Source organism: Anolis sagrei, chromosome 10 (assembly GCF_037176765.1).
Source record: "Anolis sagrei isolate rAnoSag1 chromosome 10, rAnoSag1.mat, whole genome shotgun sequence".
NCBI lineage: Eukaryota > Metazoa > Chordata > Lepidosauria > Squamata > Dactyloidae > Anolis > Anolis sagrei.
In genome coordinates, this window is record NC_090030.1 from 4,259,100 (window position 1) to 4,281,216 (window position 22,117).

Below are 22,117 nucleotides of genomic sequence, written 5' to 3' on the forward strand. Positions count from 1 at the left end.
TTTTTGAGCTGCGGCATCACCCTCTTGGCTCAACTTGTGCTCCAAGATCTTTCTCGCCAGGAGCCAGGCATAGTCCCCCATTCTGTCTCTTTGGCATCTCTTTTCAGTATGGTCTCTGAGATGTGTCCTTGTTGGAATCCGTGGTGTTAGTTTTTGGCCATTCCGCTCCCTAATCCGTCTCTCTTCTGAAAGGAAGGAGGGAAGGAAGGAGGAAGGCAAGGCTTCCTGGCTGGGCTTGGGGGCTCCTCTTGCTTTGCTGCATTTGGAGTGGAGCGCCTCCTTCCTCCACTCTTTCCTCCCTCCCTCCCTTCCTCCTTCTCCCCTCCCTCCCTTCCTTTCGTTCTTCCAGAGCAGGAGGGAGAGGAGGATGCGCCTGGGTGAAGAAGCCTCGGCGTCGGGAGGCGAGGAAGTTTGAGCCCGGAGAGCGGTCGGGAGCGGAGCCGGGTTCCTGGGAAGGAGAAGGAGGAAAGAAGGAGGGAAGGAAAGGAGGAAGGGAGGAAGGAAGGAGGAGGAAGAGGAGGAGGAGAACGCGGGACAGCGAGACAGACAGAGAGAGAGGGAGAGAGAGCCCAGTCTTGCCTGCCTGCCTGCCTGCCTCTCGGTGTGTGTGGCTCTCTTTCTCTGGCGGGGGCGGCAGGCAGGAGCCCTTCCTTCCTTCGGCCCGGCCGGGGTCTTCTTCCTCCGCCTCCCCCTCCCCCTCCCGATGCCCCTCCGGACAGGATCGCCTTGAGGGCACCCAACGCGGAGGCAGGAGAGGCAGAAGGCAAGGCGGGCAGGAGAGAAGATGGGCCGCCCCCAGCCGGCGCTGCCCCCGACTCTGCTGCTGGTCCTGGCCGGGATGCTGGGCGAGGCCGGGGGAGGATTCCCCAACACCATCAGCATCGGTAAGGACCACCACCACCATCACCACCACTGCTACCTCCATCAGCACCATCACCACTATCACCACCATCACCACCATCTCCATCACTGCCACCACCATCACTATCCCCACCACTATAACCATCACCACTATCATCCCCATTTCCACCACCTCCATCATCACCACCACCATCACCATCACAACCATCTCCACCATCCCCACCACTATCATCACCATCACCATTCCCATCACCACCACCTCCATCACTATCATCCCCATCCCTATCACCACCACCATCACCATCATCACCTCCACCACCACCTCCATCACAAACACCACCTCCATCACCACCACCATTACCACCATCACCACCATAATCACCATAATCACCATAATCACCACCACCATCACCATCATCACCTCCATCACCATCACCACCACCATCACCATCATCACCTCCATCACCATCCCCATCACCACCACCTCCATCATATCATCACCATCCCCATCATCACCACCTCCATCATATCATCACCATCCCCATCATCACCACCACCATCCCCACCACCACCACCACCACAATCACTATCATCCCCATCACCATCATCACCTCCATCACCATCCCCATCACCACCACCACCTCCATCACCACCACCTCCACCATTACCACCTCCTCCACCATCACCACCATCATCACTACCACTATCATCACCATCATCACCATCACCACCATCTCCATCACCACCACAATCATCACCATCCCCATCACCATCACCACTATCATCCCCATCACCACCATCAAACCACCATCACTATCATCATCACCATCATCACCACCATCACCATCATAATCATCACCAGTTTTGGATGCCGCCTTGAAGGAAGGATGGAGGAAGACACATCCCTCCATCCCTTTGAGTCCTCATCCTCCAGGGCAGAGGAACTGTCCACAGAAGATTATTATTATTATTATTATTATTATTATTATTATTATTATTATTAGGTTGAGGAAGAATAGAGGAAGAGGAAGAGTGCTTCTCTCTCTATTTACCTTAAACTCCTCCATCCCTTCACTTGCATCCCTCCATCCCTTTGAGTCCTCCTCTAGGGAAGAGGAACTGCATACAGAACATTGTTATTGTTGTTGTTATTATTATTATTATTATTATTATTATTAGCAGATTGGGGAAGGATAGAGGAAGAGGGAGTGCTTCTCTCTCTCTTTACCTTAAACTCCTCCATCTCTTCAGTTGCATCCCTCTATCCCTTTGAATCATCCTCCAGGGAAGAGAAGCTGCCTACAGAATACCATTGATATTATTGTTGTTATTATTATGATCTTGGGGTGCCTCCTTGGAGGAAGGATGGAGGAAAATGAAATGCTAGTCTTTCTTTTTATCTTTAGCTCCTCCATCTCTTCAGTTGCTTCCGTGCATCCCTCTGAGTCCTCCTCCTCCAGGGCAGAGGAACTGGACCTAATAATAATAATAATAATAATAATAATAATAATAATAATAATGGTTCTGTGCAGATAATAATAATAACAGAAGCTACACATTATTATTATTATTATTATTATTATTATTAATAATTATTATTATTATTATTAGCTTGAGGTCCCTCCTTGGAGGAAGGATGGAGGAAGACTGAGTGCTTGTCTCTCTCTTTACCTTAAACTCCTCCATCTCTTCAGTTGCATCCCTCCATCCCTTTCAGGAGTCTTCCTCCAGGTTAGAGGAACTGGACAGAATAATAATTTTGTTGTTTATTCATTCAGTCGCTTCCGACTCTTCGTGACTTCATGATTATTATATTATTGATGAATTAATATGAATTAATAATATTATAATAATAATCTGTCAGCAGTTCCTCTGCCCTGGAGAAGGCTTGAAAGGATGGATGCAACTGAAGAGATGGAAGAGTCTTATTATTATTATTATTATTATTATTATTATTAGCCACACAGAGGGATGGAGGGATGCAACTGAAGAAATGGAGGAGTTATTATTATTATTATTATTATTATTATTATTAGAAGCCACACAGAGGGATGGAGGGATGCAACTGAAGAGATGGAGGAGTCTATTATTATTATTATTATTATTATTATTATTATTATTATTATTAGAAGCCACACAGAGGGATGGAGGGGTGCAACTGAAGAGATGGAGGAGTTATTATTATTATTATTATTATTATTATTATTCTTAGAAGCCACACAGAGGGATGGAGGGATGCAACTGAAGAGATGGAGGAGTTATTATTATTATTATTATTATTATTATTATTAGAAGCCACACAGAGGGATGGAGGGATGCAACTGAAGAGATGGAGTTGTTATTATTATTATTATTATTATTATTAGAAGCCACACAGAGGGATGGAGGGATGCAACTGAAAAGATTGAGTTATTATTATTATTATTATTATTATTATTATTATTATTATTAAAAGCCACACAGAGGGATGGAGGGATGCAACTGAAGAGATGGAGGAGTCTATTATTATTATTATTATTATTATTATTATTATTATTATTATTATTATTAGAAGCCCCACAGAGGGATGGAGGGATGCAACTGAAGAGATGGAGGAGATTATTATTATTATTATTATTAGAAGCCCCACAGAGGGATGGAGGGATGCAACTGAAGAGATGGAGGAGATTATTATTATTATTATTATTAGAAGCCACACAGAGGGATGGAGGGATGCAACTGAAAAGATTGAGTTATTATTATTATTATTATTATTATTATTATTATTATTATTATTAGAAGCCACACAGAGGGATGGAGGGATGCAACTGAAAAGATTGAGTTATTATTATTATTATTATTATTATTATTATTATTATTATTAAAAGCCACACAGAGGGATGGAAGGATGCAACTGAAGAGATGGAGGAGTCTATTATTATTATTATTATTATTATTATTATTATTATTATTATTAGAAGCCCCACAGAGGGATGGAGGGATGCAACTGAGGAGATGGAGGAGTCATTATTATTATTATTATTATTATTATTATTATTATTATTAGAAGCCACACAGAGGGATGGAGGGATGCAACTGAAGAGATGGAGTTATTATTATTATTATTATTATTAGCCACACAGAGGGATGGAGGGATGCAACTGAAGAGATGGAGGAGTTATTATTATTATTATTATTATTATTATTATTATTAGAAGCCACACAGAGGGATGGAGGGATGCAACTGAAAAGATGGAGGAGTTATTATTATTATTATTATTATTATTATTATTAGAAGCCACACAGAGGGATGGAGGGATGCAACTGAAGAGATGGAGGAGTTATTATTATTATTATTATTATTATTATTATTATTATTAGAAGCCACACAGAGCCCTGTAGGCACCCTGCATTGCCTGGCAGAGAGATCTGCAGAGCTGGGATACACAGCCTCCCATTTGGTTTGTAATTTTTTGCCTAGCCTTCCTGATAGAACCGTGGGATGTTGAGGAAGAAAGAGCCATGCACCAACCCATTGCTTTCAGTGGACTCAAAGAGCAACATTCCACCCTCTGCTTCTGAGACCAATGCCAAAACTTTTCTGTTGCCATTTTTATTGTCTCTGAGCCTGCCACTTAACTCTCTTTTGGGGAAGAAGGCTCAAAGAAGGGCCCAAGCTCCAACCCAAAGCCTTGAGGTTTGCAGAGTAGGATGTGCTAAGCTTAAGGTGACATAAGGGACCGGGGGATGAAGAGGGTGGCAAAGGGGGCACAGGCGGACCCCGAAATAGCCCATGCCTGCGCATGTCAGCCGAATGAGCCTTGCATCAGATGTGCTCCTTGGTCTCGTCCCCCACTCTTTGAGTAGGAGTGCAAACAATATATTAAATCCCTGCTCCTCCTCCTCAGGTTCTTCTGGGGCATTGAGAAATGCCAAGCTGTGTTTAAAAATAGGGTTTTCTTCCTTTTGCATGCAGCATCTTCCCTCTGTTCGGGCTCTCTTTCTCCTTCTCTCTCTCTCTCTCTCTGTCTTTTTTTGCACTGGCTGCTTCCTTTCCTCCCTGCTGCAGAAGGAACAGGCAGAGAGGGAGGAGGAGTGAGTTTTCCCCCTTAAGGCAAGCTAGGAAAGACAGAGATTGGGCACAAAATGTTCATCAAATCATCCAAAAAGAGAGAGAGGATGCTTTGTCTTCCCCTCGGCTCTTCTTCGGATCTGGCCCTATGTCTCATAGGTAGGGAAACCTCTATGCTGATGGCCATGCCAAACTTCCACAGTGTTTCTAACCTGTGCCTCCAATGGGCTTCTTTGGGAAAGGATGGCAATTGCAGCACTGGAAAAAGCTTGTGGCTGCTTTGCAATCTTTGCATCTTGCACCAGGAGCTGATCCCGAGACTATCCAAGCTTGGATTCTCATAGAAGCTCAGTGGGATTATTGCAGAGTATTTCTGCATAGGGTTATAGGACCCTGGGTGCGGACGACAACACATTTGGTTACTCAGCTGCAATCTCCCTTTCAGTGTTGACACATACAGGATTCTACTGTTCAAGTCCTGTCTTACCCTCCACATGTTTGCTTTCAATGCATTCCTGTTGGAGGAAGGTTGCAGTGCTTTCCACACATCTATACCATTGAATGCCATGAGAAATTGCTTCTACATTTAAGAAGTCCAACACTGAACATGTCATATTGACCTAGTACATTGAGTTGCTCAGGTTCCTGCTATAAGTCACTTTTAGACATGCAGAGGCACATATATAATGTGCATTGCTGCAATCCTGTGTATATTTTGGGTTGGGATTTTTTTTTCCATATCAGGAGCAACTTGAGAAACTGCAAGTCGCTTCTAGTGTGAGATAATTTTTTTTCATGTCAGGAGAAACTGCAAGTGACTTCTGGTGTGAGAGAATAGGCTGTCTGCAAGGATGTTGCCCAAGGGACATTGCCCGGATGTTTTGATGTTTTACCATCCTTGTGGGAGGCTTCACTCATGCCCCAGCATGGGAAGCTGGAGCTGACAGAGGGAGCTCATCCGTGCTCTCCCCGGATTTGAACCTGCGATCTCTCGGTCTTCAGTCCTGCCGGCACAAGGGTTTAACCCATTGCGCCACCAGGGACTCTGTGAGAGAATTGGCTGTCTGCAAGGATGTTGCCCAGTAGACACCCAAATATTTTGATGTTTTAACATCCTTGTAGGAGGCTTCTCTCATGCCCCCACATGGGGAGCTGGAGCTGACAGAGGGAGCTCAACCTACTCTCCCCAGATACGAACCACTGACCTCTCAGTCTTCAGTCCTGCCGGTGCAAGGGTTTAACCCATTGTGCCGCCGAGGGCTCTGTGAGAGAATTGGCTGTCTGCAAGGATGTTGCCCTGGGAACATTACCCAGATGTTTTGATATTTTACCATCCTTATGGGAGGCTTCTCTCATGCCCCCACATGGGGAACTAGAGCTGACAGAGGGAGCTCAACCTACTCTCCCCAGATACGAACCACTGACCTCTCGGTCTTCAGTCCTGCCGGTGCAAGGATTTAACCCATTGTGCCGCCGAGGGCTCTATGAGAGAATTAACTGTCTGCAAGGATGTTGCCCTGGGGACATTACCCAGATGTTTTGATATTTTACCATCCTTGTGGGAGGCTTCTCTCATGCCCCTGCATGGTGAGCTGGAGCTGACAGAGGGAGCTCATCCATACTATCCCCGGATTTGAACCTCCGATCTGTCGGTCTTCGGTCTTGCCGGCACAAAGACCCATGTGTCCTGCCAGCAAAAGGGTTTAAGCACCGGGGGCTCCTTGGGTTGGGTTTAAACCCCTTTTGTTGCATTGGCACTTACTCTAGACTAGAGGAAGTATGGAGCTGCAAACAGGGCTAGAGAAGCCCTCTTTGCAACTCCATACATTTATTCAGTAGCTCCCCTGATTGTCAGTAGGGCTTATTTCTAGGAACGTGTCCATAGAACTGCAGTTTTGCATTTATTTTAGAAACTGCTGGGATGTGCTGTTTTGAAAAATGGAGCCGTTGTGTGTCGAGCAGAAGCCCTGGCCATGAATTGCTTTGGACGTGTAATGTGTTGCTTCTGGAGGGTGGCATTGCTGCAGTGCCTTGCCTGACTGAGAAACGCCTCTTGGGCTGCATGTATCCCAAAGCAATGGATTCAAAGTACAATGTTACCACACACACACACACACACAAAGAAAGGGAAAGAAATGATGTTCTTCTCCATTGCAGGAGGACTTTTCATGCGAAACACAGTCCAGGAGCACAGCGCGTTCCGTTTTGCTGTACAGTTATACAACACCAACCAAAATTTCACAGAGAAACCTTTCCACTTGAACTACCACGTTGATCACCTGGATTCTTCCAACAGTTTTTCGGTCACAAATGCATGTAAGTAACTGGTTTTCTCCTTATAGCTACGGCCTCCGTTGTGTATCAAGGAATGGGGGAAATCCATCATTTCGCCCTAATCATCTCTCCGTAATTGCTGTTTATAGTTTGGTAAGCCCTGCCAAGGAAAATATTATTTGTCTTGCAGTGTGTCCTGCATGCCAGTTACAAGGCTTCATGCTTAATTTGCATATATGGACCAATTTCCACTTTCCCCCATTTGATACAAGCATTTCAAAGTTTCTAAAACCCACATGTGTGTGTGTGTGTGTTGTGTTGAGAGTGACCGACGGCGGATATGTGCCTTTTGGTGTCAAATTGTGCATGTGAACAGGGATGGTGTGGGCACTGCTTCACAACTAATATCTCTTGGGGATGAATGTGGAGGACGCTGCTTAAAGTGACCTTGAGTTGACAAAGTGAAGAAGGATTGCTGGCTGCTTTTTTTATTTTTCCAGCTTTTCTTCTTGCAGGAAATGTCCTGATAACAGGCAGTGAGTGTGCAAAGTGATGGATGCCGTAGGAATGAGAGAGAGAAACGATGTAGAGAAAGCTTAGCAGACTGGAAAGACAGGGGGCAAAATAGCACCAGAAACGCATGTGCTTTTTGCATCTGTCTGTAGAAGAGAGGAGCTGTTGAAAGAATGGAAACTGGGAAAGGAAACAAGCAAACCATTCTGCTTTCCTTTGGATCCTTACTAGAGTGGGACTATAGGAACCAGTCTGACTTATCCAAGTCTTGCCCGGGCTAGGACTAAAATAGACTTTTTGTTGTTGTTGTTGTTGGAGAAGGCCCCTGCAAACATTTGCTGTGATAGTAGGATGAAGTTGGTATGGCAAGCACATCTCTGGCTGTGTAGCAACCCCAAATAAGCTATTTATGAAGCAGAGAAAGGCAGAGCTGTTTAAATTCCTCTGAAAGTCTCCACAGGACACTTTGAGAGCTTGCAATGGTAGGCTTAATTATCTATTTATTTATTATTTCCCTCATTTCTATCCCGTGCTTCTCAACCCCCGAAGGGAGACTCAGGACGGCTTGCGATGGGCCCTCGTACAAGGCCATTACATAGCAATTACAATAATTGAAACCACAATTACAATAATTAAAACCAAAATTAAACAGTAAATAATAATAATAATAATAATAATAATAATAATAATAATAATACTTTATTTGTACCTCGCTTCCATCTCCCAAGGGACTCGGTGCGGCTTACATGAGGCCGAGCCCATAGCACATCAATAAACAATAGTGATAACAAATAATCAATATAAAACAGTTAAAATAAAACTCAAAAACAAATAAACACAACAAGCAATAAACAATAACATATTGTCGAAGGCTTTCATGGCTGGAATCACTAGGTTCTTGTAGGTTTTTTCGAGCTATAGGGCCATGTTCTAGAGGCATTTTCTCCTGACGTTTCGCCTGCGTCTATGGCAAGCATCCTCAGAGGTAGTGAGGTCTGTTGAAAATAGGAAAATGGGTTTATATATCTGTGGAATGACTGGGGTGGGGCAAAGAGCTCTCTGCTGAAGCTAGGTGTGAATGTTTCAGCTGACCATTGAAATCCACAAGCATGTGGACAATTTCAACAGAAAGGAGGAGACCATGAGAATAAACAAAATCTGGCTACCAGTATTAAAAAAAACTCTAAAATTACAACAGCACAACAACAGAGAGGAAACAACCAGGCACATCTTAACACCTCTCAACAGAACATTTTCCCAGGCTCAGGCAGGCCTTCAAATGCTAATGAAGGTGGTCAGCTGAAACATTCACACCTAGCTCCAGCAGAGAGCTCTTTGCCCCACCCCAGTCATTCCACAGATATATAAACCCATTTTCCTATTTCCAACAGACCTCACTACCTCTGAGGATGCTTGCCATAGATGCAGGAGAAACGTCAGGAGAAAATATGCCTCTAGAACATGGCCATATAGCCCAAAAAAACCTACAAGAACCTAATAACAGTAACATTCAGCATTTAAAAAGCTATGGCCGGGCCGAATGTAATAATTAAAATTAAAATTTACAATGCTGGGCATAAACAAGGTAGGGTAAACTAGGATAGGGTTTTCAAAGAAAGATATGAGCACGCAGACAATCCTAAGTCAACATTAAAGTGCATTTGAGGACATATTGCTAAGATGACATAAGTCATTATAAAAACAATAAAACAGTCTTGTCAGCCATAACGTCTTTCCAGTCACATCCCTTTAAGGTGCTGCTTGCATCTATTGTCCAAAAGCCTGGTCCCAAAACCATGCCTTTAGTTTCTTTCAAAAAGCCAGGAGGGAGGTGGCCGATCTTACCTCAGTTGGGAGTGTGTTCCAAAGGTGGGGAGCCACCGCCGAGAAGGCCCTGTCTCTCGTCCCCGCCAGGAGCATTTGTGCTGTTGACAGGAGCGAGAGCAGGGCCTCCCCGGATGATCTTAGATCTCAAGGTGGGACATAGGGGTGGATAATAATAATAATAATAATAATAATAATAATAATAATCCTTTATTTATACTTCGCTACCATCTCCCAAAGGATTCAGTGCGGCTTACAATAGGCCGAGACCCAATACAACAATAAAAGACAACAACAATACAGCAGTAAATAAAAATCAAAACAGTAAACATTAACAATAAACACAACACAATTAAAACCAGTGTCAGGGACAGATGTAAAGGTTAAACATTTTAAAAAGCTGGGCATGACCAGGTAAAATGGATAGGTATTTTGGCGAATAGGTAGGGCATGCAGTCAGACCTAAATCTCTAGTAAAGTGCATTTGGGACAAAATGCTTGTAGTTTCCTATTCTGGATGCGTTTGGACAAGTAAGCTGGGCCAAAGCTTTAATTGCTTTGTCTATCAGGCCTGGTCAACAAATCATTGGCCAGAAGTCATTGGAAGAAGGAATGCAGCTGTTAGGCAAATAGGCATCTTCAGATTATACACATGATATTTATATATTTCCTATACAATGTTTGATATGTGATAAATATCGGATGATTCGGCTTCATGGTGCTTTGAGCCCTACATACCTCCATACGAACCCATATATCTATTACACATCATGGTGTCAGTATGGTTCAAATATTAAAGCTATTGGTTTGCTGTGAGTTTTCTGGGCTGTCTGGCCATGGTCCAGAAGCATTCTCTCCTGACCTCTTACCCACATCTATGGTAGGCATCCCCAGAGGTTGTGAGGTCTATTGGAAACAGGCTTATATATATCTGTGGAATGATGTCCAGGGTGAGAGAAAGAACTCGTGTCTGCTTGGCAACCTTGATTAGCAATGAATGGCAATGAATGGCCTTGCAGCTTCAAAGCCTGGCTACTTCCTGCCTGGGGGGAATCCTTTGTTGGGAGGTGTAAGCTGTCCCTGGTTGTTTCCTGTCTGGAATTCCCCTGGTTTTTTAGTGTTGTTCTTTATTTACTGTGCTGATTTTAGCATTTTTTAAAATACTGTTAGTCAGATTTAATTCATTTTCTTGGTTTCCTCCTTTCTGTTGAATTTGTCCACATCCTTCTTGTGGATTTCAATGACTTCTCTGTGTAATCCAACATGATAGTTGTTAGAGTGCGCCAGCATTTCTGTGTTTTCAAATAACATCCCACAGATATATAAACCCCATTTTCCCAGTTTCTAACAGACCTCACAACCTCTGAGGATGCCTGCCATAGATGTGGGGAAAATGGTAGGAGGGAATGCTTCTGGAACATGGACAGACGGCCTGGAAAATTCACAACAACCCAATGATTCCAGCCATGAAACCTTCCACAACACATCAAAACTATTGTTCAAAAGTATCGTCAGCATGGTTTCCAAATCTTTTCTAACTTTTGGATGCAAATACAAGGAATCTGGATTTGGTCCAAGGTTTCTGATCTCTAAAGGTTGCAATCGGTGAAAACAAACCTCGTGGTGATATTGTCATCTATATACATGATCTTAGGACGTCATTCTTGATTGTCAGTGAGAACAGACAAACCTTCCGGCTCTATCTGTGTCGTTTGGTGTGGAATTTTGAGAGTGAATTCCACCTCAAGATCTTTGCAAGTTGTGCTTAGTCTTGCAATGGCTTCAGATTGGTTTAAACTTCACTTTGCAAAGAATGCAGAATAGCAAATTTTCAAAAGATTTAAGCAAAACCTTTCCAGCCTTAGAATCATAGAATCCTAGAGTTGGATTCTATTATTCCACCCCATTCTGCCAAGAAGCAGGAATATTGCATTCAAAGCACCCCCAACAGATGGCCATCCAGACTCTGTTTCAAAGCCTCCAAAGAAGGAGCCTCCACCACACTCCGGGGCAGAGAGTTCCACTGCTGAACAGCTCTCACAGTCAGGAAGTTCTTCCTCATGTTCAGGTGGAATCTCCTCTCTTGTAGTTTGAAGCCATGGCTCCATTGCGTCCTCGTCTCCAGAGCAGCAGAAAACAAGCTTGCTCCCTCCTCCCTATGACTTCCTCTCACATACTTATACATGGCTATCATGTCTCCTCTCAGCCTTCTCTTCTTCAGGTTAAACATGCCCAGCTCTTTAAGCCACTCTTCATAGGGCTTGTTCTCCAGACCCTTGTTCTCCAGACCCTTCTTGTAATAAGGTTTGCATTCTCTTTTCTCTCACACACTATGTCACTATAACTGCGATCGTTAACAGAAACCTTTGTGGCGGACGTTCCCTAAGGATTATATTTTGATGTCCAGATTATATAGGAATCTTTAACTATCCATTTTTCCAGTTGAGCCATTTCTGCTGCCAAATGTATGGGAACAGGCCAGCCTGGGCTTCCTGGTCAGTTGGCGATGCCCTTTGCAGAAGCCTTTTTGCTCCACGCTGCTCAAGTTGTGATCTTATGAGGGTTTTAGTTGAATAATCTTGTCTGACATGCACAGCTTTTTATAAACGTTGGAGTTGTAATACTTAATGAATGTAATCCCTTCAAAAAGCTCTGTCTCAAACATAATTTCTTTTACATAACTAATTTATGAATTTCAACTCAAGGCGTTATGCTACACTCGGTCCCCGTATCCATAGAATATGTGTCTACAAATTCAACCATCCACAGATTGAAAACCTTCTTGAAAAATCCAAGAAAGCAAACCTTGATTCAAGAACAAGGGAGCTCCAGACAAGAAACAGTCAGGGACAGCTAATGAACTCTCAACAAAGGATTCCCCCAGGAAGTAAGAAGCCATACCTTGAAACTGCTAAGCCATTAAATGCTAATCAAGGTGGCCAACGGAAACATTCACACCTACCTCAAACAGACAACAGGCATGATCATCAAGTTTGCAGACAATACCAAATTGGGAGGAATAGCCAATACTCCAGAGGACAGGAGCAAAATTCAAAACGATCTTGGCAGATTACAGAGATGATTGGCCAAAACTAACAGAATGAAGTTCAACGGGGACAAATGCAAGATACTCCATTTAGGCAGAAAAAACGAAATGCAAAGATACAGAATGGGGGACAATGAGGCCTGGCTTGAGAGCAGGACGTGTGAAAAAGATCTTGGAGTCCTCGTGGAGAGGAAGGTGAACATGAGCCAGGAATGTGATGTGGAGGCAAAAAAAGCCAATGGGATTTTGGCCTGCATCAAGAGGAGCCTAGTGTCTAGATCTAAGGAAGTAATGCTACCCTTCTATTCTGCTTTGCTTAGACCACATCTGGAATACTGTGTCCAATTCTGGGCACCACAAGAGAAATATTGAGAAGCTGGAATGTGTCCAGAGGAGGGCGACTAAAATGATCAAGGGTCTGGAGAACAAGCCCTATGAGGAGCGGCTTAAGGAGCTGGCATGTTTAGCCTGAAGAAGAGAAGGCTGAGAGGAGATATGATAGCCATGTATAAATATGTGAGATGAAGCCACAGGGAGGAGGAGGGAGGGAGCTTCCTTTCTGCTTCCATGGAGACTAGGACGCAATAGGACAATGGCTTCAAACTCCAAGAAAGGAGATTCCATCTGAACATGAGGAAGAATTTCCTGACTGTGAGAGCCGTTCAGCAGTGGAACTCTCTGCCCCGGAGTGTGGTGGAGGCTCCTTCTTTGGAAGCTTTTAAACAGAGGCTGGATGACCATCTGTCTAGGGTGCTTTGAATGCAACATTCCTGCTTCTTGGCAGAATGGGGTTGGACTGGATGGCCCAGGAGGTCTCTTCCAACTCTTTGATTCTATGATTCTATGAAGTGTTCTTTCTCCCACCCTGGACCTTCCACAGATATATAAACCCCATTTTCTTAGTTTCCAACAGACCTCACAACCTCTGAGAATGCCTGCCATAGATGTTGGCGAAAGATGTGGGATAACAGTATTTATTGAACCCCTGTACTTTGCATAAGTTCTTGGAAGCAACTCCCATTATCCTTGACCATTGGCTATATTGGCTAGTGCAGATGGAAACTGGTAATCAAGTTAAGTCACTTAGTGCACATCTCTTTCATCCAGCTCATGCTATTTTCCTCATGTTTGCCACTTGGGTTAACTACCTGATTCTGACTAATGGTAGAAGTGGTCCTGGCCAATGGGAACCTGATCAATAAACCAGAACTATATCACGAGCTTGTAACCTTTGGTCTTGAGAGGCACACCATCTTCAACTATGTGGGGTTCCCATTGTGGCGAGCAGCTGTGGCACTCGAGGTGTCATTCATCCAAAATTCCCAACATCCCTTGCTTTTGGTTGTGCTAAATAGGGGAGAGGTTGTAGCCCATCAACATCTGAAGAAGTTTGCAATGGTCCATCAATTCTGTAAGACTAAAGGCAGCTATTAGACCTATTCTTTGTCAGGTTGGAAATAAGGTGTGCCTTCTAGATGTTAGAACTAAGCATTTCTCATCCTGAGGGTGGGTCGCAAGGGGGTTTGAGACAGGTTGCCAAAGACTATTAGAAAACATATATTTCTAATGGTCTTAGGAAGACCTTTGGCAGAGAAGACTGAAGATCTCTCCATTGTCTTTCTCTTCTTTTTTGGAAACAGACAGCGTATTAAGTTCTTGTGGGTTTTTTTCGGGCTATATGGCCATGTTCTAGAGGCATTCTCTCCTGACGTTTCGCCTGCATCTATGGCAAGCATCCTCAGAGGTAGTGAGGTCTGTTGGAACTCGGAAAAGGGGTTTATATATCTGTGGAAAGACCAGGGTGGGACAAAGGACTCGTTTGCTGGAGCTAGGTGGGACAAAGGACTCTTGTCTGCTGGAGCTTTGTCCAAACCTCACCTGGAATATTTATACATGGCCCTCATCATGTCTCCTCTCAGTCTCTTTTCTGCAGGCTAAACATACCCAGCTCTTTAAGCCACTCCTCATAGAGCTTATTCTCCAGACCCTTGATCATTTTAGTCACCCTCCTCTGGACAATGAAGTTCTAACAGTCATGGGGAGTCTAGGGTCCACCTAGCTCCAGCAGACAAGAATCCTTTGTCCCACCCTGGCCATTCCACAGACACACAAACCCTCCCTCCCAGCTTCAACAGACCTCACTACCTCCGAGGACGCCCGCCACAGATGCAGGCGAAACGCCAGGAGTGAATTCTCAGACAGCGTATTCTCCCACCAAAAGCCCCCCCCCCCCCTGCTGTGATTGGCCAAACTCTCAGCCGGCCTCTCAGCCAAGGAGAGGGCTGTTTCTGAGACTGCAAGCTGGGAGGGGAGAGCAGGCATGTTTGGTGCATGGCAGCGTGGTGCACATGTGCAGGCAAGGGAGAGCGTGTAAGGCTGGAGGGAGGATCGTGCCAGCAAGTCCCTTCAAGGCGTGGGGGTTCTGTGTGGGGAGTTTGGCCCAATTCTATCATTGGTGGGGTTCAGAATGCTCTTTGATTGTAGGTGAACTATAAATCCCAGCAACCACAACTCCCAAATTTCAGGGTCTATTTTGTTACAGTAAGTCGTAGCAAGATCGTGTGTGTGTGTGTGTGTGTGTGTGTGTGAAAGAAAAACCTTATGATGTTAATTATTATGTGCAGCTGGTAATGTAGGTCAGCCAGCATGTTTGAGCCACACCCGGTGGGGTATAACTGTATGGATTTTAGAATACAGTTTGGAGAAGTTTGGAGAAGCAATATGCTGCTCCAAAGGAGATGCAATATGCTGTAATGCTGCGATAATAATAATAATAATAATAATAATAATAATAATAATAATAATCTTTATTTATACCCCGTCACCATCTCCCCCAACGGGGACTCGGGGCGGCTTACATCAGGCCAAGCCCAAACAACAGATTTAAAATTAAATAATAAAATTAGATACAAATTGCAATAAAATAAACAACATAGCATTAAAGTATAAAACATATAAGCATATAAACATGCTCTAACAGTGATGCCCTTTGCAATGGTGGAATAGCTATTTACTCAATGTTTATGTTTTGCTCTCTCATTTTAATGAAGATGAAGAAGCCTTATTCTGTGTTACTTGCAAGGACTACGTAATGTTTGATTTTGTATGCAACATTGCAAGTTTTTGTTTTGCCTCTGCTGATAAGAGTAAAGGTTTTTTCTGCTCCTTTTTTCCCCTTGACTGTGTGTCTATTGCATTGGACCTGGCTAAAATCTGCTTCTGTGCTACGTATTTTCCCCAAACTCCAACAGTGTTCACATTTGGGCACATTGAGTATTTGCGCCAAGTTTGGTCCAGATCCATCGTTGTTTGAGTCCACAGTGCTCTCTGGATGTGGGTGAACTACAACTCCAAAACCTAAGGTCAATGCCCACCAAACCCTTCCAGTATTTTCTGTTGGTGATGGGAGTTCTGTGTGCCAAGTTTGGTTCAATTCCATTGTTGGTGGAGTTCAGAATACTTGCTGATTGTAGGTGAACTATAAATCCCAGCAACTACAACTCCCAAATGGCAAAATCAACCCCCCCCCCCAAACCCCACCAGTATCTGTTGGTTGTGGGAGTTCTGCATGCCAAGTTTGGTTCAATTCCATTGTTGGTGGAGTTCAGAATGCTTGTTGATTGTAGGTGAACTATAAATCCCAGCAACTGCAACTCCCAAATGGCAAAATCAACCCCTCCCCCCTCAAACCCCACCAGTATCTGTTGGTTGTGGGAGTTCTGTGTGCCAGGTTTGGTTCAATTCCATTGTTGATGGAGTTCAGAATGCTCTTTGATTGTAGGTGAACTATAAATCCCAGCAACTGCAACTCCCAAATGGCAAAATCAACCCCCCCCCCAAACCCCACCAGTATCTGTTGGTTGTAGGAGTTCTGTGTGCCAAGTTTGGTTCAATTCCATTGTTGGTGGAGTTCAGAATACTTGCTGATTGTAGGTAAACTATAAATCCCAGCAATTACAACTCCCAAATGGCAAAATCACCCCCCCCCCCTCAAACCTCACCAGTATCCAAATTTGGGTGTATTGGGTATTTGTGCGAAACTTGGCCCAGTGAATGATAATCCATCCTGCATATCAGATATTTACACTATGATTCATAACAGTAGCAAAATTAGAGTTATGAAGTAGCAATGGAAATAATGTTATGGTTGGAGGTCACCACAACATTAAGGGGTCGCAGCATTAGGAAGGTTGAGAAGCAATGTTATAACTGATGGTGATGTGTGCAACATCTGGAGAGGCACACAGTTCCCACTCCTACCCTATGGATTTAACAGCAACAATTGCCATGGCCATGAATTCCATCACTCCATTGTGCTGTTTGTTGTTGTTGTTTTATTAGGGAGATGCAGTGTAGACGATTGTGTATATAAATAATGCCACTGCGCTCTAGTATGAATGGAGGAAGTCCCAGCCCTTGCCTCTGTCCAGCCTCCGTTTCTGCCTCTCCTGCTCTGGAAAGCACTAACATCTGTGGCTAAGTCAATGGAAGAAAGGATGGGGAAAGGTGACCTTGTCTGGAATGAAAGGCTTGCATGATGATAGATTGCAGCAGGGAGGAAATTATTTGCGGTCCTGCCCACTGAACATTTTAAGGCTTCGTAGCTTCAAATAAATATCCAGAAGGGCTGTTACTCTTTCCAGATCTGAAAGAAATTGTCTTTGAGAAGTCAAAATTGCTGGCGCATCGCAATCTGCCAAGAATGACGTCTTGCCTCTCCACAATATGTAGAAATGGCCAATTCCTTACTGATAAAAGAAGTGTTTGTCTTTTATTCCGAGTCTGTATGGGCGCATGATGTTCCTTCTTCCTCGTGTAGCTTTCTGGGAGTTGACATCCTCTAGACTGGATTACTGCAATGCGCTCTACGTGGGGCTGCCCTTAAAAACGGCTCGGAAATTCCAATTAGTCCAACGGGCAGCAGCCAGGATGTTAACTGGGGCCCATTACAGAGAGAGGTCAACCCTCCTGTTCAAGGAGCTCCACTGGCTGCCATTTGTCTTCCGAGCCCAATTTAAGGTGCAGGTGCTCACCTACAAAGCCCTGAACGGTTTGGGACCACCCTACCTGCGTGACCATATCGCTGTCTACGAACCCACACGTTCACTCCGATCATCGGGAGAGACCCTGCTCGTGATCCCGCCCGCGTCACAAGCACGCTTGGTTGGGACGCGAGACAGGGCCTTCTCTGTGGTGGCCCCCCGCCTCTGGAACACCCTCCCGAAAGACCTCAGACAAGCCCCTACATTGGCAGTCTTCAGGAGGAAATTGAAGACCTGGCTGTTCCAATGTGCCTTTCCAGGCTAGGAACCTCAGTAATCCCAGAAGCACTTTAGCAGATCCAATATCACCGCACTTTGCACACCGTATTTATATACTATAATCCCATACCAAGATTATGGCAACAAGAATGATTGACAACTGGAAAATAGAGGGAGAAACCGTGGAGGCCGTGACAGACTTTGTATTTCTAGGTGCAAAGATTACTGCAGATGCAGACTGCAGCCAGGAAATCAGAAGACGCTTACTTCTTGGGAGGAGAGCAATGTCCAGTCTCGATAAAATAGTGAAGAGTAGAGACATCAGACTGACAACAAAGATCCGCCTAGTCAAAGCCATGGTATTCCCTGTAGTCACCTACGGATGTGAGAGCTGGACCTTAGGGAAGGCTGAACGAAGGAAGATCGATGCTTTTGAGCTGTGGTGTTGGAGGAAAGTGCTGAGAGTGCCTTGGACTGCGAGAAGATCCAACCAGTCCATCCTCCAGGAAATAAAGCCCGACTGCTCACTGGAGGGAAAGATACTAGAGACAAAGTTGAAGTACTTTGGCCACATCATGAGGAGACAGGAAAGCCTAGAGAAGACAATTATGCTGGGGAAAGTGGAAGGCAAAAGGAAGAGGGGCCGACCAAGGGCAAGATGGATGGATGGCATCCTTGAAGTGACTGGACTGACCTTGAGGGAGTTGGGGGTGGTAACGGCCGACAGGGAGCTCTGGCGTGGGCTGGTCCATGAGGTCACGAAGAGTCGGAGACGACTGAACGAATGAACAACAACAATCCCATATCCCTCCAACACATCAGCACTTTTAACCCTGTACCCCACTCTGGTTGGCTCAGCTTTTAATAATGTCTTAATAATGTATATTGTTAATTGTCGTTTTCTGCTTATCTGTTTTTATTTGCTAGGTATTGTACTCTTGTATTGTTGTATTGTTTTGGGCTTCGGCCTACTGTAAGCCGCATCGAATCCTTTGGGAGATGCTAGCGGGGTACAAATAAAGTTATAATAATAATAATAATAATAATAATAATAATAATAATAATAATAATCTTTCCTCAAAGGTCACTGCACATATATATATTTAATGGGTTGTTGTAGGTTTTTCCGGGCTATATGGCCATGTTCTGGAGGCAATTTTTCTCCTGACGTTTCGCCTGCATCTATGGCAAGCATCCTCAGAGCTAGTGAGGTCTGTTGGAAGTAGGAAACATGGGTTTATATATCTGTGGAATGACCAGGGTAATGTTTCAGCTGATCACCTTGATTTGCATTCAATGGCCTGGAAGCGCCTGGGGGGAATCTCTTGTTGAGAGTGATTTTATGTGCCTGTTTGTTTCCCCTCTGTTGTTTTGCTGTGGTTGTGTTGTTGAAGGATTTCATAGCCAGAATCATTGGGTTGCTGTGAGTTTTCTGGGCTGTCTGACCATGTTCCAGAAGCATTCCTTCCTGACGTTTTACCCACATCTATGGCAAGCATCCTCAGAGGTTGAGAATGAAAATGAACAAAATTTGGCTACCAGTATTAAAAAAACTCTAAAATCAGGACAATAAATAAAGAGCAACTGTTAAAAAGCAGGAGAATTCCAGACAGGAATCAATCAGGGCTAACTAATACCTCCCAACAAAGGATTCCCCCAGGAAGGAAGCAGCCAGGTTTTGAAGCTGCAAGGCCATTCAATGCTAATCATGACGGCCAATTGCAACATTCACATTTGCTCCTGGTGGCACAATGAGTTGAAACCCTAGTGCTGGCAGGACTGAAGACCGACAAGTCAGAGGTTCGAATCCAGGGAGAGCATGGATGAGCTCCCTCTGTCAACTCCAGCTCCCCATGCTGGGCACACGAGAGAAGCCTCCCACAAGGATGGTGAAACATCAAAAAATCCCAGAGAGGAAACCATCAATGTCAGCTAACACCTCCCAACAAAGGATTCCCCCAGACAGGAAGCAGCCAGGTTTTGAAGCTGCAATGCCATTCAATGCTAATCATGACGGCCAATTGCAACATTCACATTTGCTCCTGGTGGCACAATGAGTTAAAACCCTTGTGCTGGCAGGACTGAAGACCGACAAGTCAGAGGTTCGAATCCAGGGAGAGCATGGATGAGCTCCCTCTGTCAACTCCAGCTCCCCATGCTGGGCACACGAGAGAAGCCTCCCACAAGGATGGCAAAACATCAAAAAAAATCCAGACAGGAAACCATCAGGGCCAGCTAACACCTCCCAACAATGGATTCCCCCAGGCAGGAAACAGCCAGGCTTTGAAGCTTAAAGGCCATTCAGTGCTAATCATGGTGACCAATTGCAACATTCACATTTGACCCTGGTGGCACAATGAGTTGAAACCCTTGATCCAGCAGGACTGAAAACCGACAGGTCAGAGGCTCTAATCTGGGGAGAGCACAGATGAGCTCCCTCTGTCAGCTCCAGCTCCCCATGCTGGGGACACGAAAGAAACTTCCCACAAGGATGGCAAAACTTAAAAAATTCCAGACAGGAAACCATCAGGGCCAGCTAACACCTCCCAACAAAGGATTCCCCCAGGCAGGAAGCAGCCAGGCTTTGAAGCTGCAAGGCCATTTAATGCTACTCAAGGTGGCCAGTTGCAACATTCACACTTGCCTATAGCAGACAAAAGTTCTTTCTCTCACCCCAGAGGGTCAGCTAACACCTCCCAACAAAGGATTCCCCCAGGCAGGAAGCAGCCAGGCTTTGAAGCTGCAAGGCCATTTAATGCTACTCAAGGCGGCCAATTGCAACATTCACACTTGCCTCTAGCAGACAAGAGTTCTTTCTCTCACCCCAGAGGGTCAGCTAACACCTCCCAACAAAGGATTCCCCCAGGCAGGACGCAGCCAGTCTTTGAAGCTGCAAGGCCATTTAATGCTACTCAAGGTGGCCAATTGCAACATTCACACTTGCCTCTAGCAGACAAGAGTTCTTTCTCCCACTTATATTCCACAGATATATAAGCTCCACCTGCCTAGTTTTGAACAGACCTCACAATCTCTGAGAATGCCTGCCATAGATGTGGGCAAAACGTCAGGAGAGAATGCTTCTGGAACATGGCCAGACAGCCTGGAAATCTCACAAAAACCCAATGTTTCTCATGTTTCTAATCCTGATTCCTTGTGGGGAGGGGGCAAAAGGATTCTGCAGCTTTCCCCCCTAAATGTGCAGGTGAATTAAGGTCCAGGGTCTCGAGAGTTGGTGCATCGTGGTTGGGGCATCTCTGAGAGAAGCGGCGCCTCAAACGCTTTGTGAGCTTGAGCTAAGTTGATGCAAACGGAGTCCTTGTCTATGGAATGAGACAGCTTTGTTGGAATATATTGGAACCGAACATCTTCCGTGCATAACTCCATCACGAGCATGGCTCGATATAATTTCTTTCTCTCTCTCTCTCTCTGTTTTAAATTAAAATCCCTGCCGCGTCTGTTGCCATTAGTGATTGAAATATGCTTGGAGTCCTGTCACTCCGGTTCCCTCAAAAATGGCACTGCTGGTGTGGTTTTTTTTTGTCCCCACCCACCCCCTCTTGTTCCGCACTTGTAGTGCACTACACAACATTGCTCCAGCACTGCAGTGTCAGCTCATTAGCACTCTGAGCGCATATTCCCCTTCTCTTTCCCTCGCTCCCTCTCTCTGCACTGTCATTGCAAAAAAAAGAGAGAGAAAAGGGAATGCTGTCGTACACCTTTATGGCCAGCCAATGCACTCCTGAATTACGCACTGTTTGCAGGGAAAATATACAAACACAAGTCTATTTACTTCCTCCCTCCTTGCCTTGTCATACACACAGAGTTTGAACACTTTAGGTAAAGGTAAAGGTTCTCCCCTGACATTCAGTCCAGACATGCCTAACTCTGAAGGTTGGTGCTCATCTCCATTTCTAAACCAAAGAGCCAGCGTTGTCCGTAGACACCTCCAAGGTCATGTGGCCGGCATGACTGCATGGAGCGCCGTTAACTTCCCACCGGAGTGTGTGTGTGTGTGTGTTTTCAGCCTGATGGGGAATACTCAAGGAAGTTCACATCTCACAGGATTGAATAAGAAGCATGCGCAAAGAAGGGCACACTAGCAGCCTAGTTGAGACAACGTAAAGGTAAAGGTTTCCCCTGACATTAAGTCCAGTCGTGTCCGACTCTGGAGGTTGGTGCTCATCTCCATTTCTAAGCCAAAGAGCCGGCGTTGTCCGTAGACACCTCCAAGGTCTTGTGGCCAGCATGACTGCATGGAGCGCCGTTAACTTCCCACTGGAGTGTGTG

At 44.9% G+C, this 22,117-nt stretch overlaps 1 protein-coding gene across 6 annotated transcripts in view; it reads left to right on the top strand.

Moving 5' to 3' along the window:
• The first annotated feature begins 313 nt into the window (after positions 1 to 313).
• The window catches only part of GRIA3 (glutamate ionotropic receptor AMPA type subunit 3), a 261,418-nt gene continuing 239,614 nt past the window's right edge, over positions 314 to 22,117 (top strand). For 5 of the 6 annotated variants that reach the window (XM_060756402.2, XM_060756404.2, XM_060756403.2 and 2 more), the window contains exons 1-2: positions 314 to 884; positions 7,070 to 7,228. In XM_060756402.2, coding sequence (XP_060612385.1) covers positions 785 to 884; positions 7,070 to 7,228 — 259 coding nt within the window. In that variant the 5' untranslated portion in view covers positions 314 to 784. The remainder of the gene's footprint in view (positions 885 to 7,069; positions 7,229 to 22,117) is intronic. The other variant, XM_060756405.2, reaches the window with a different exon arrangement.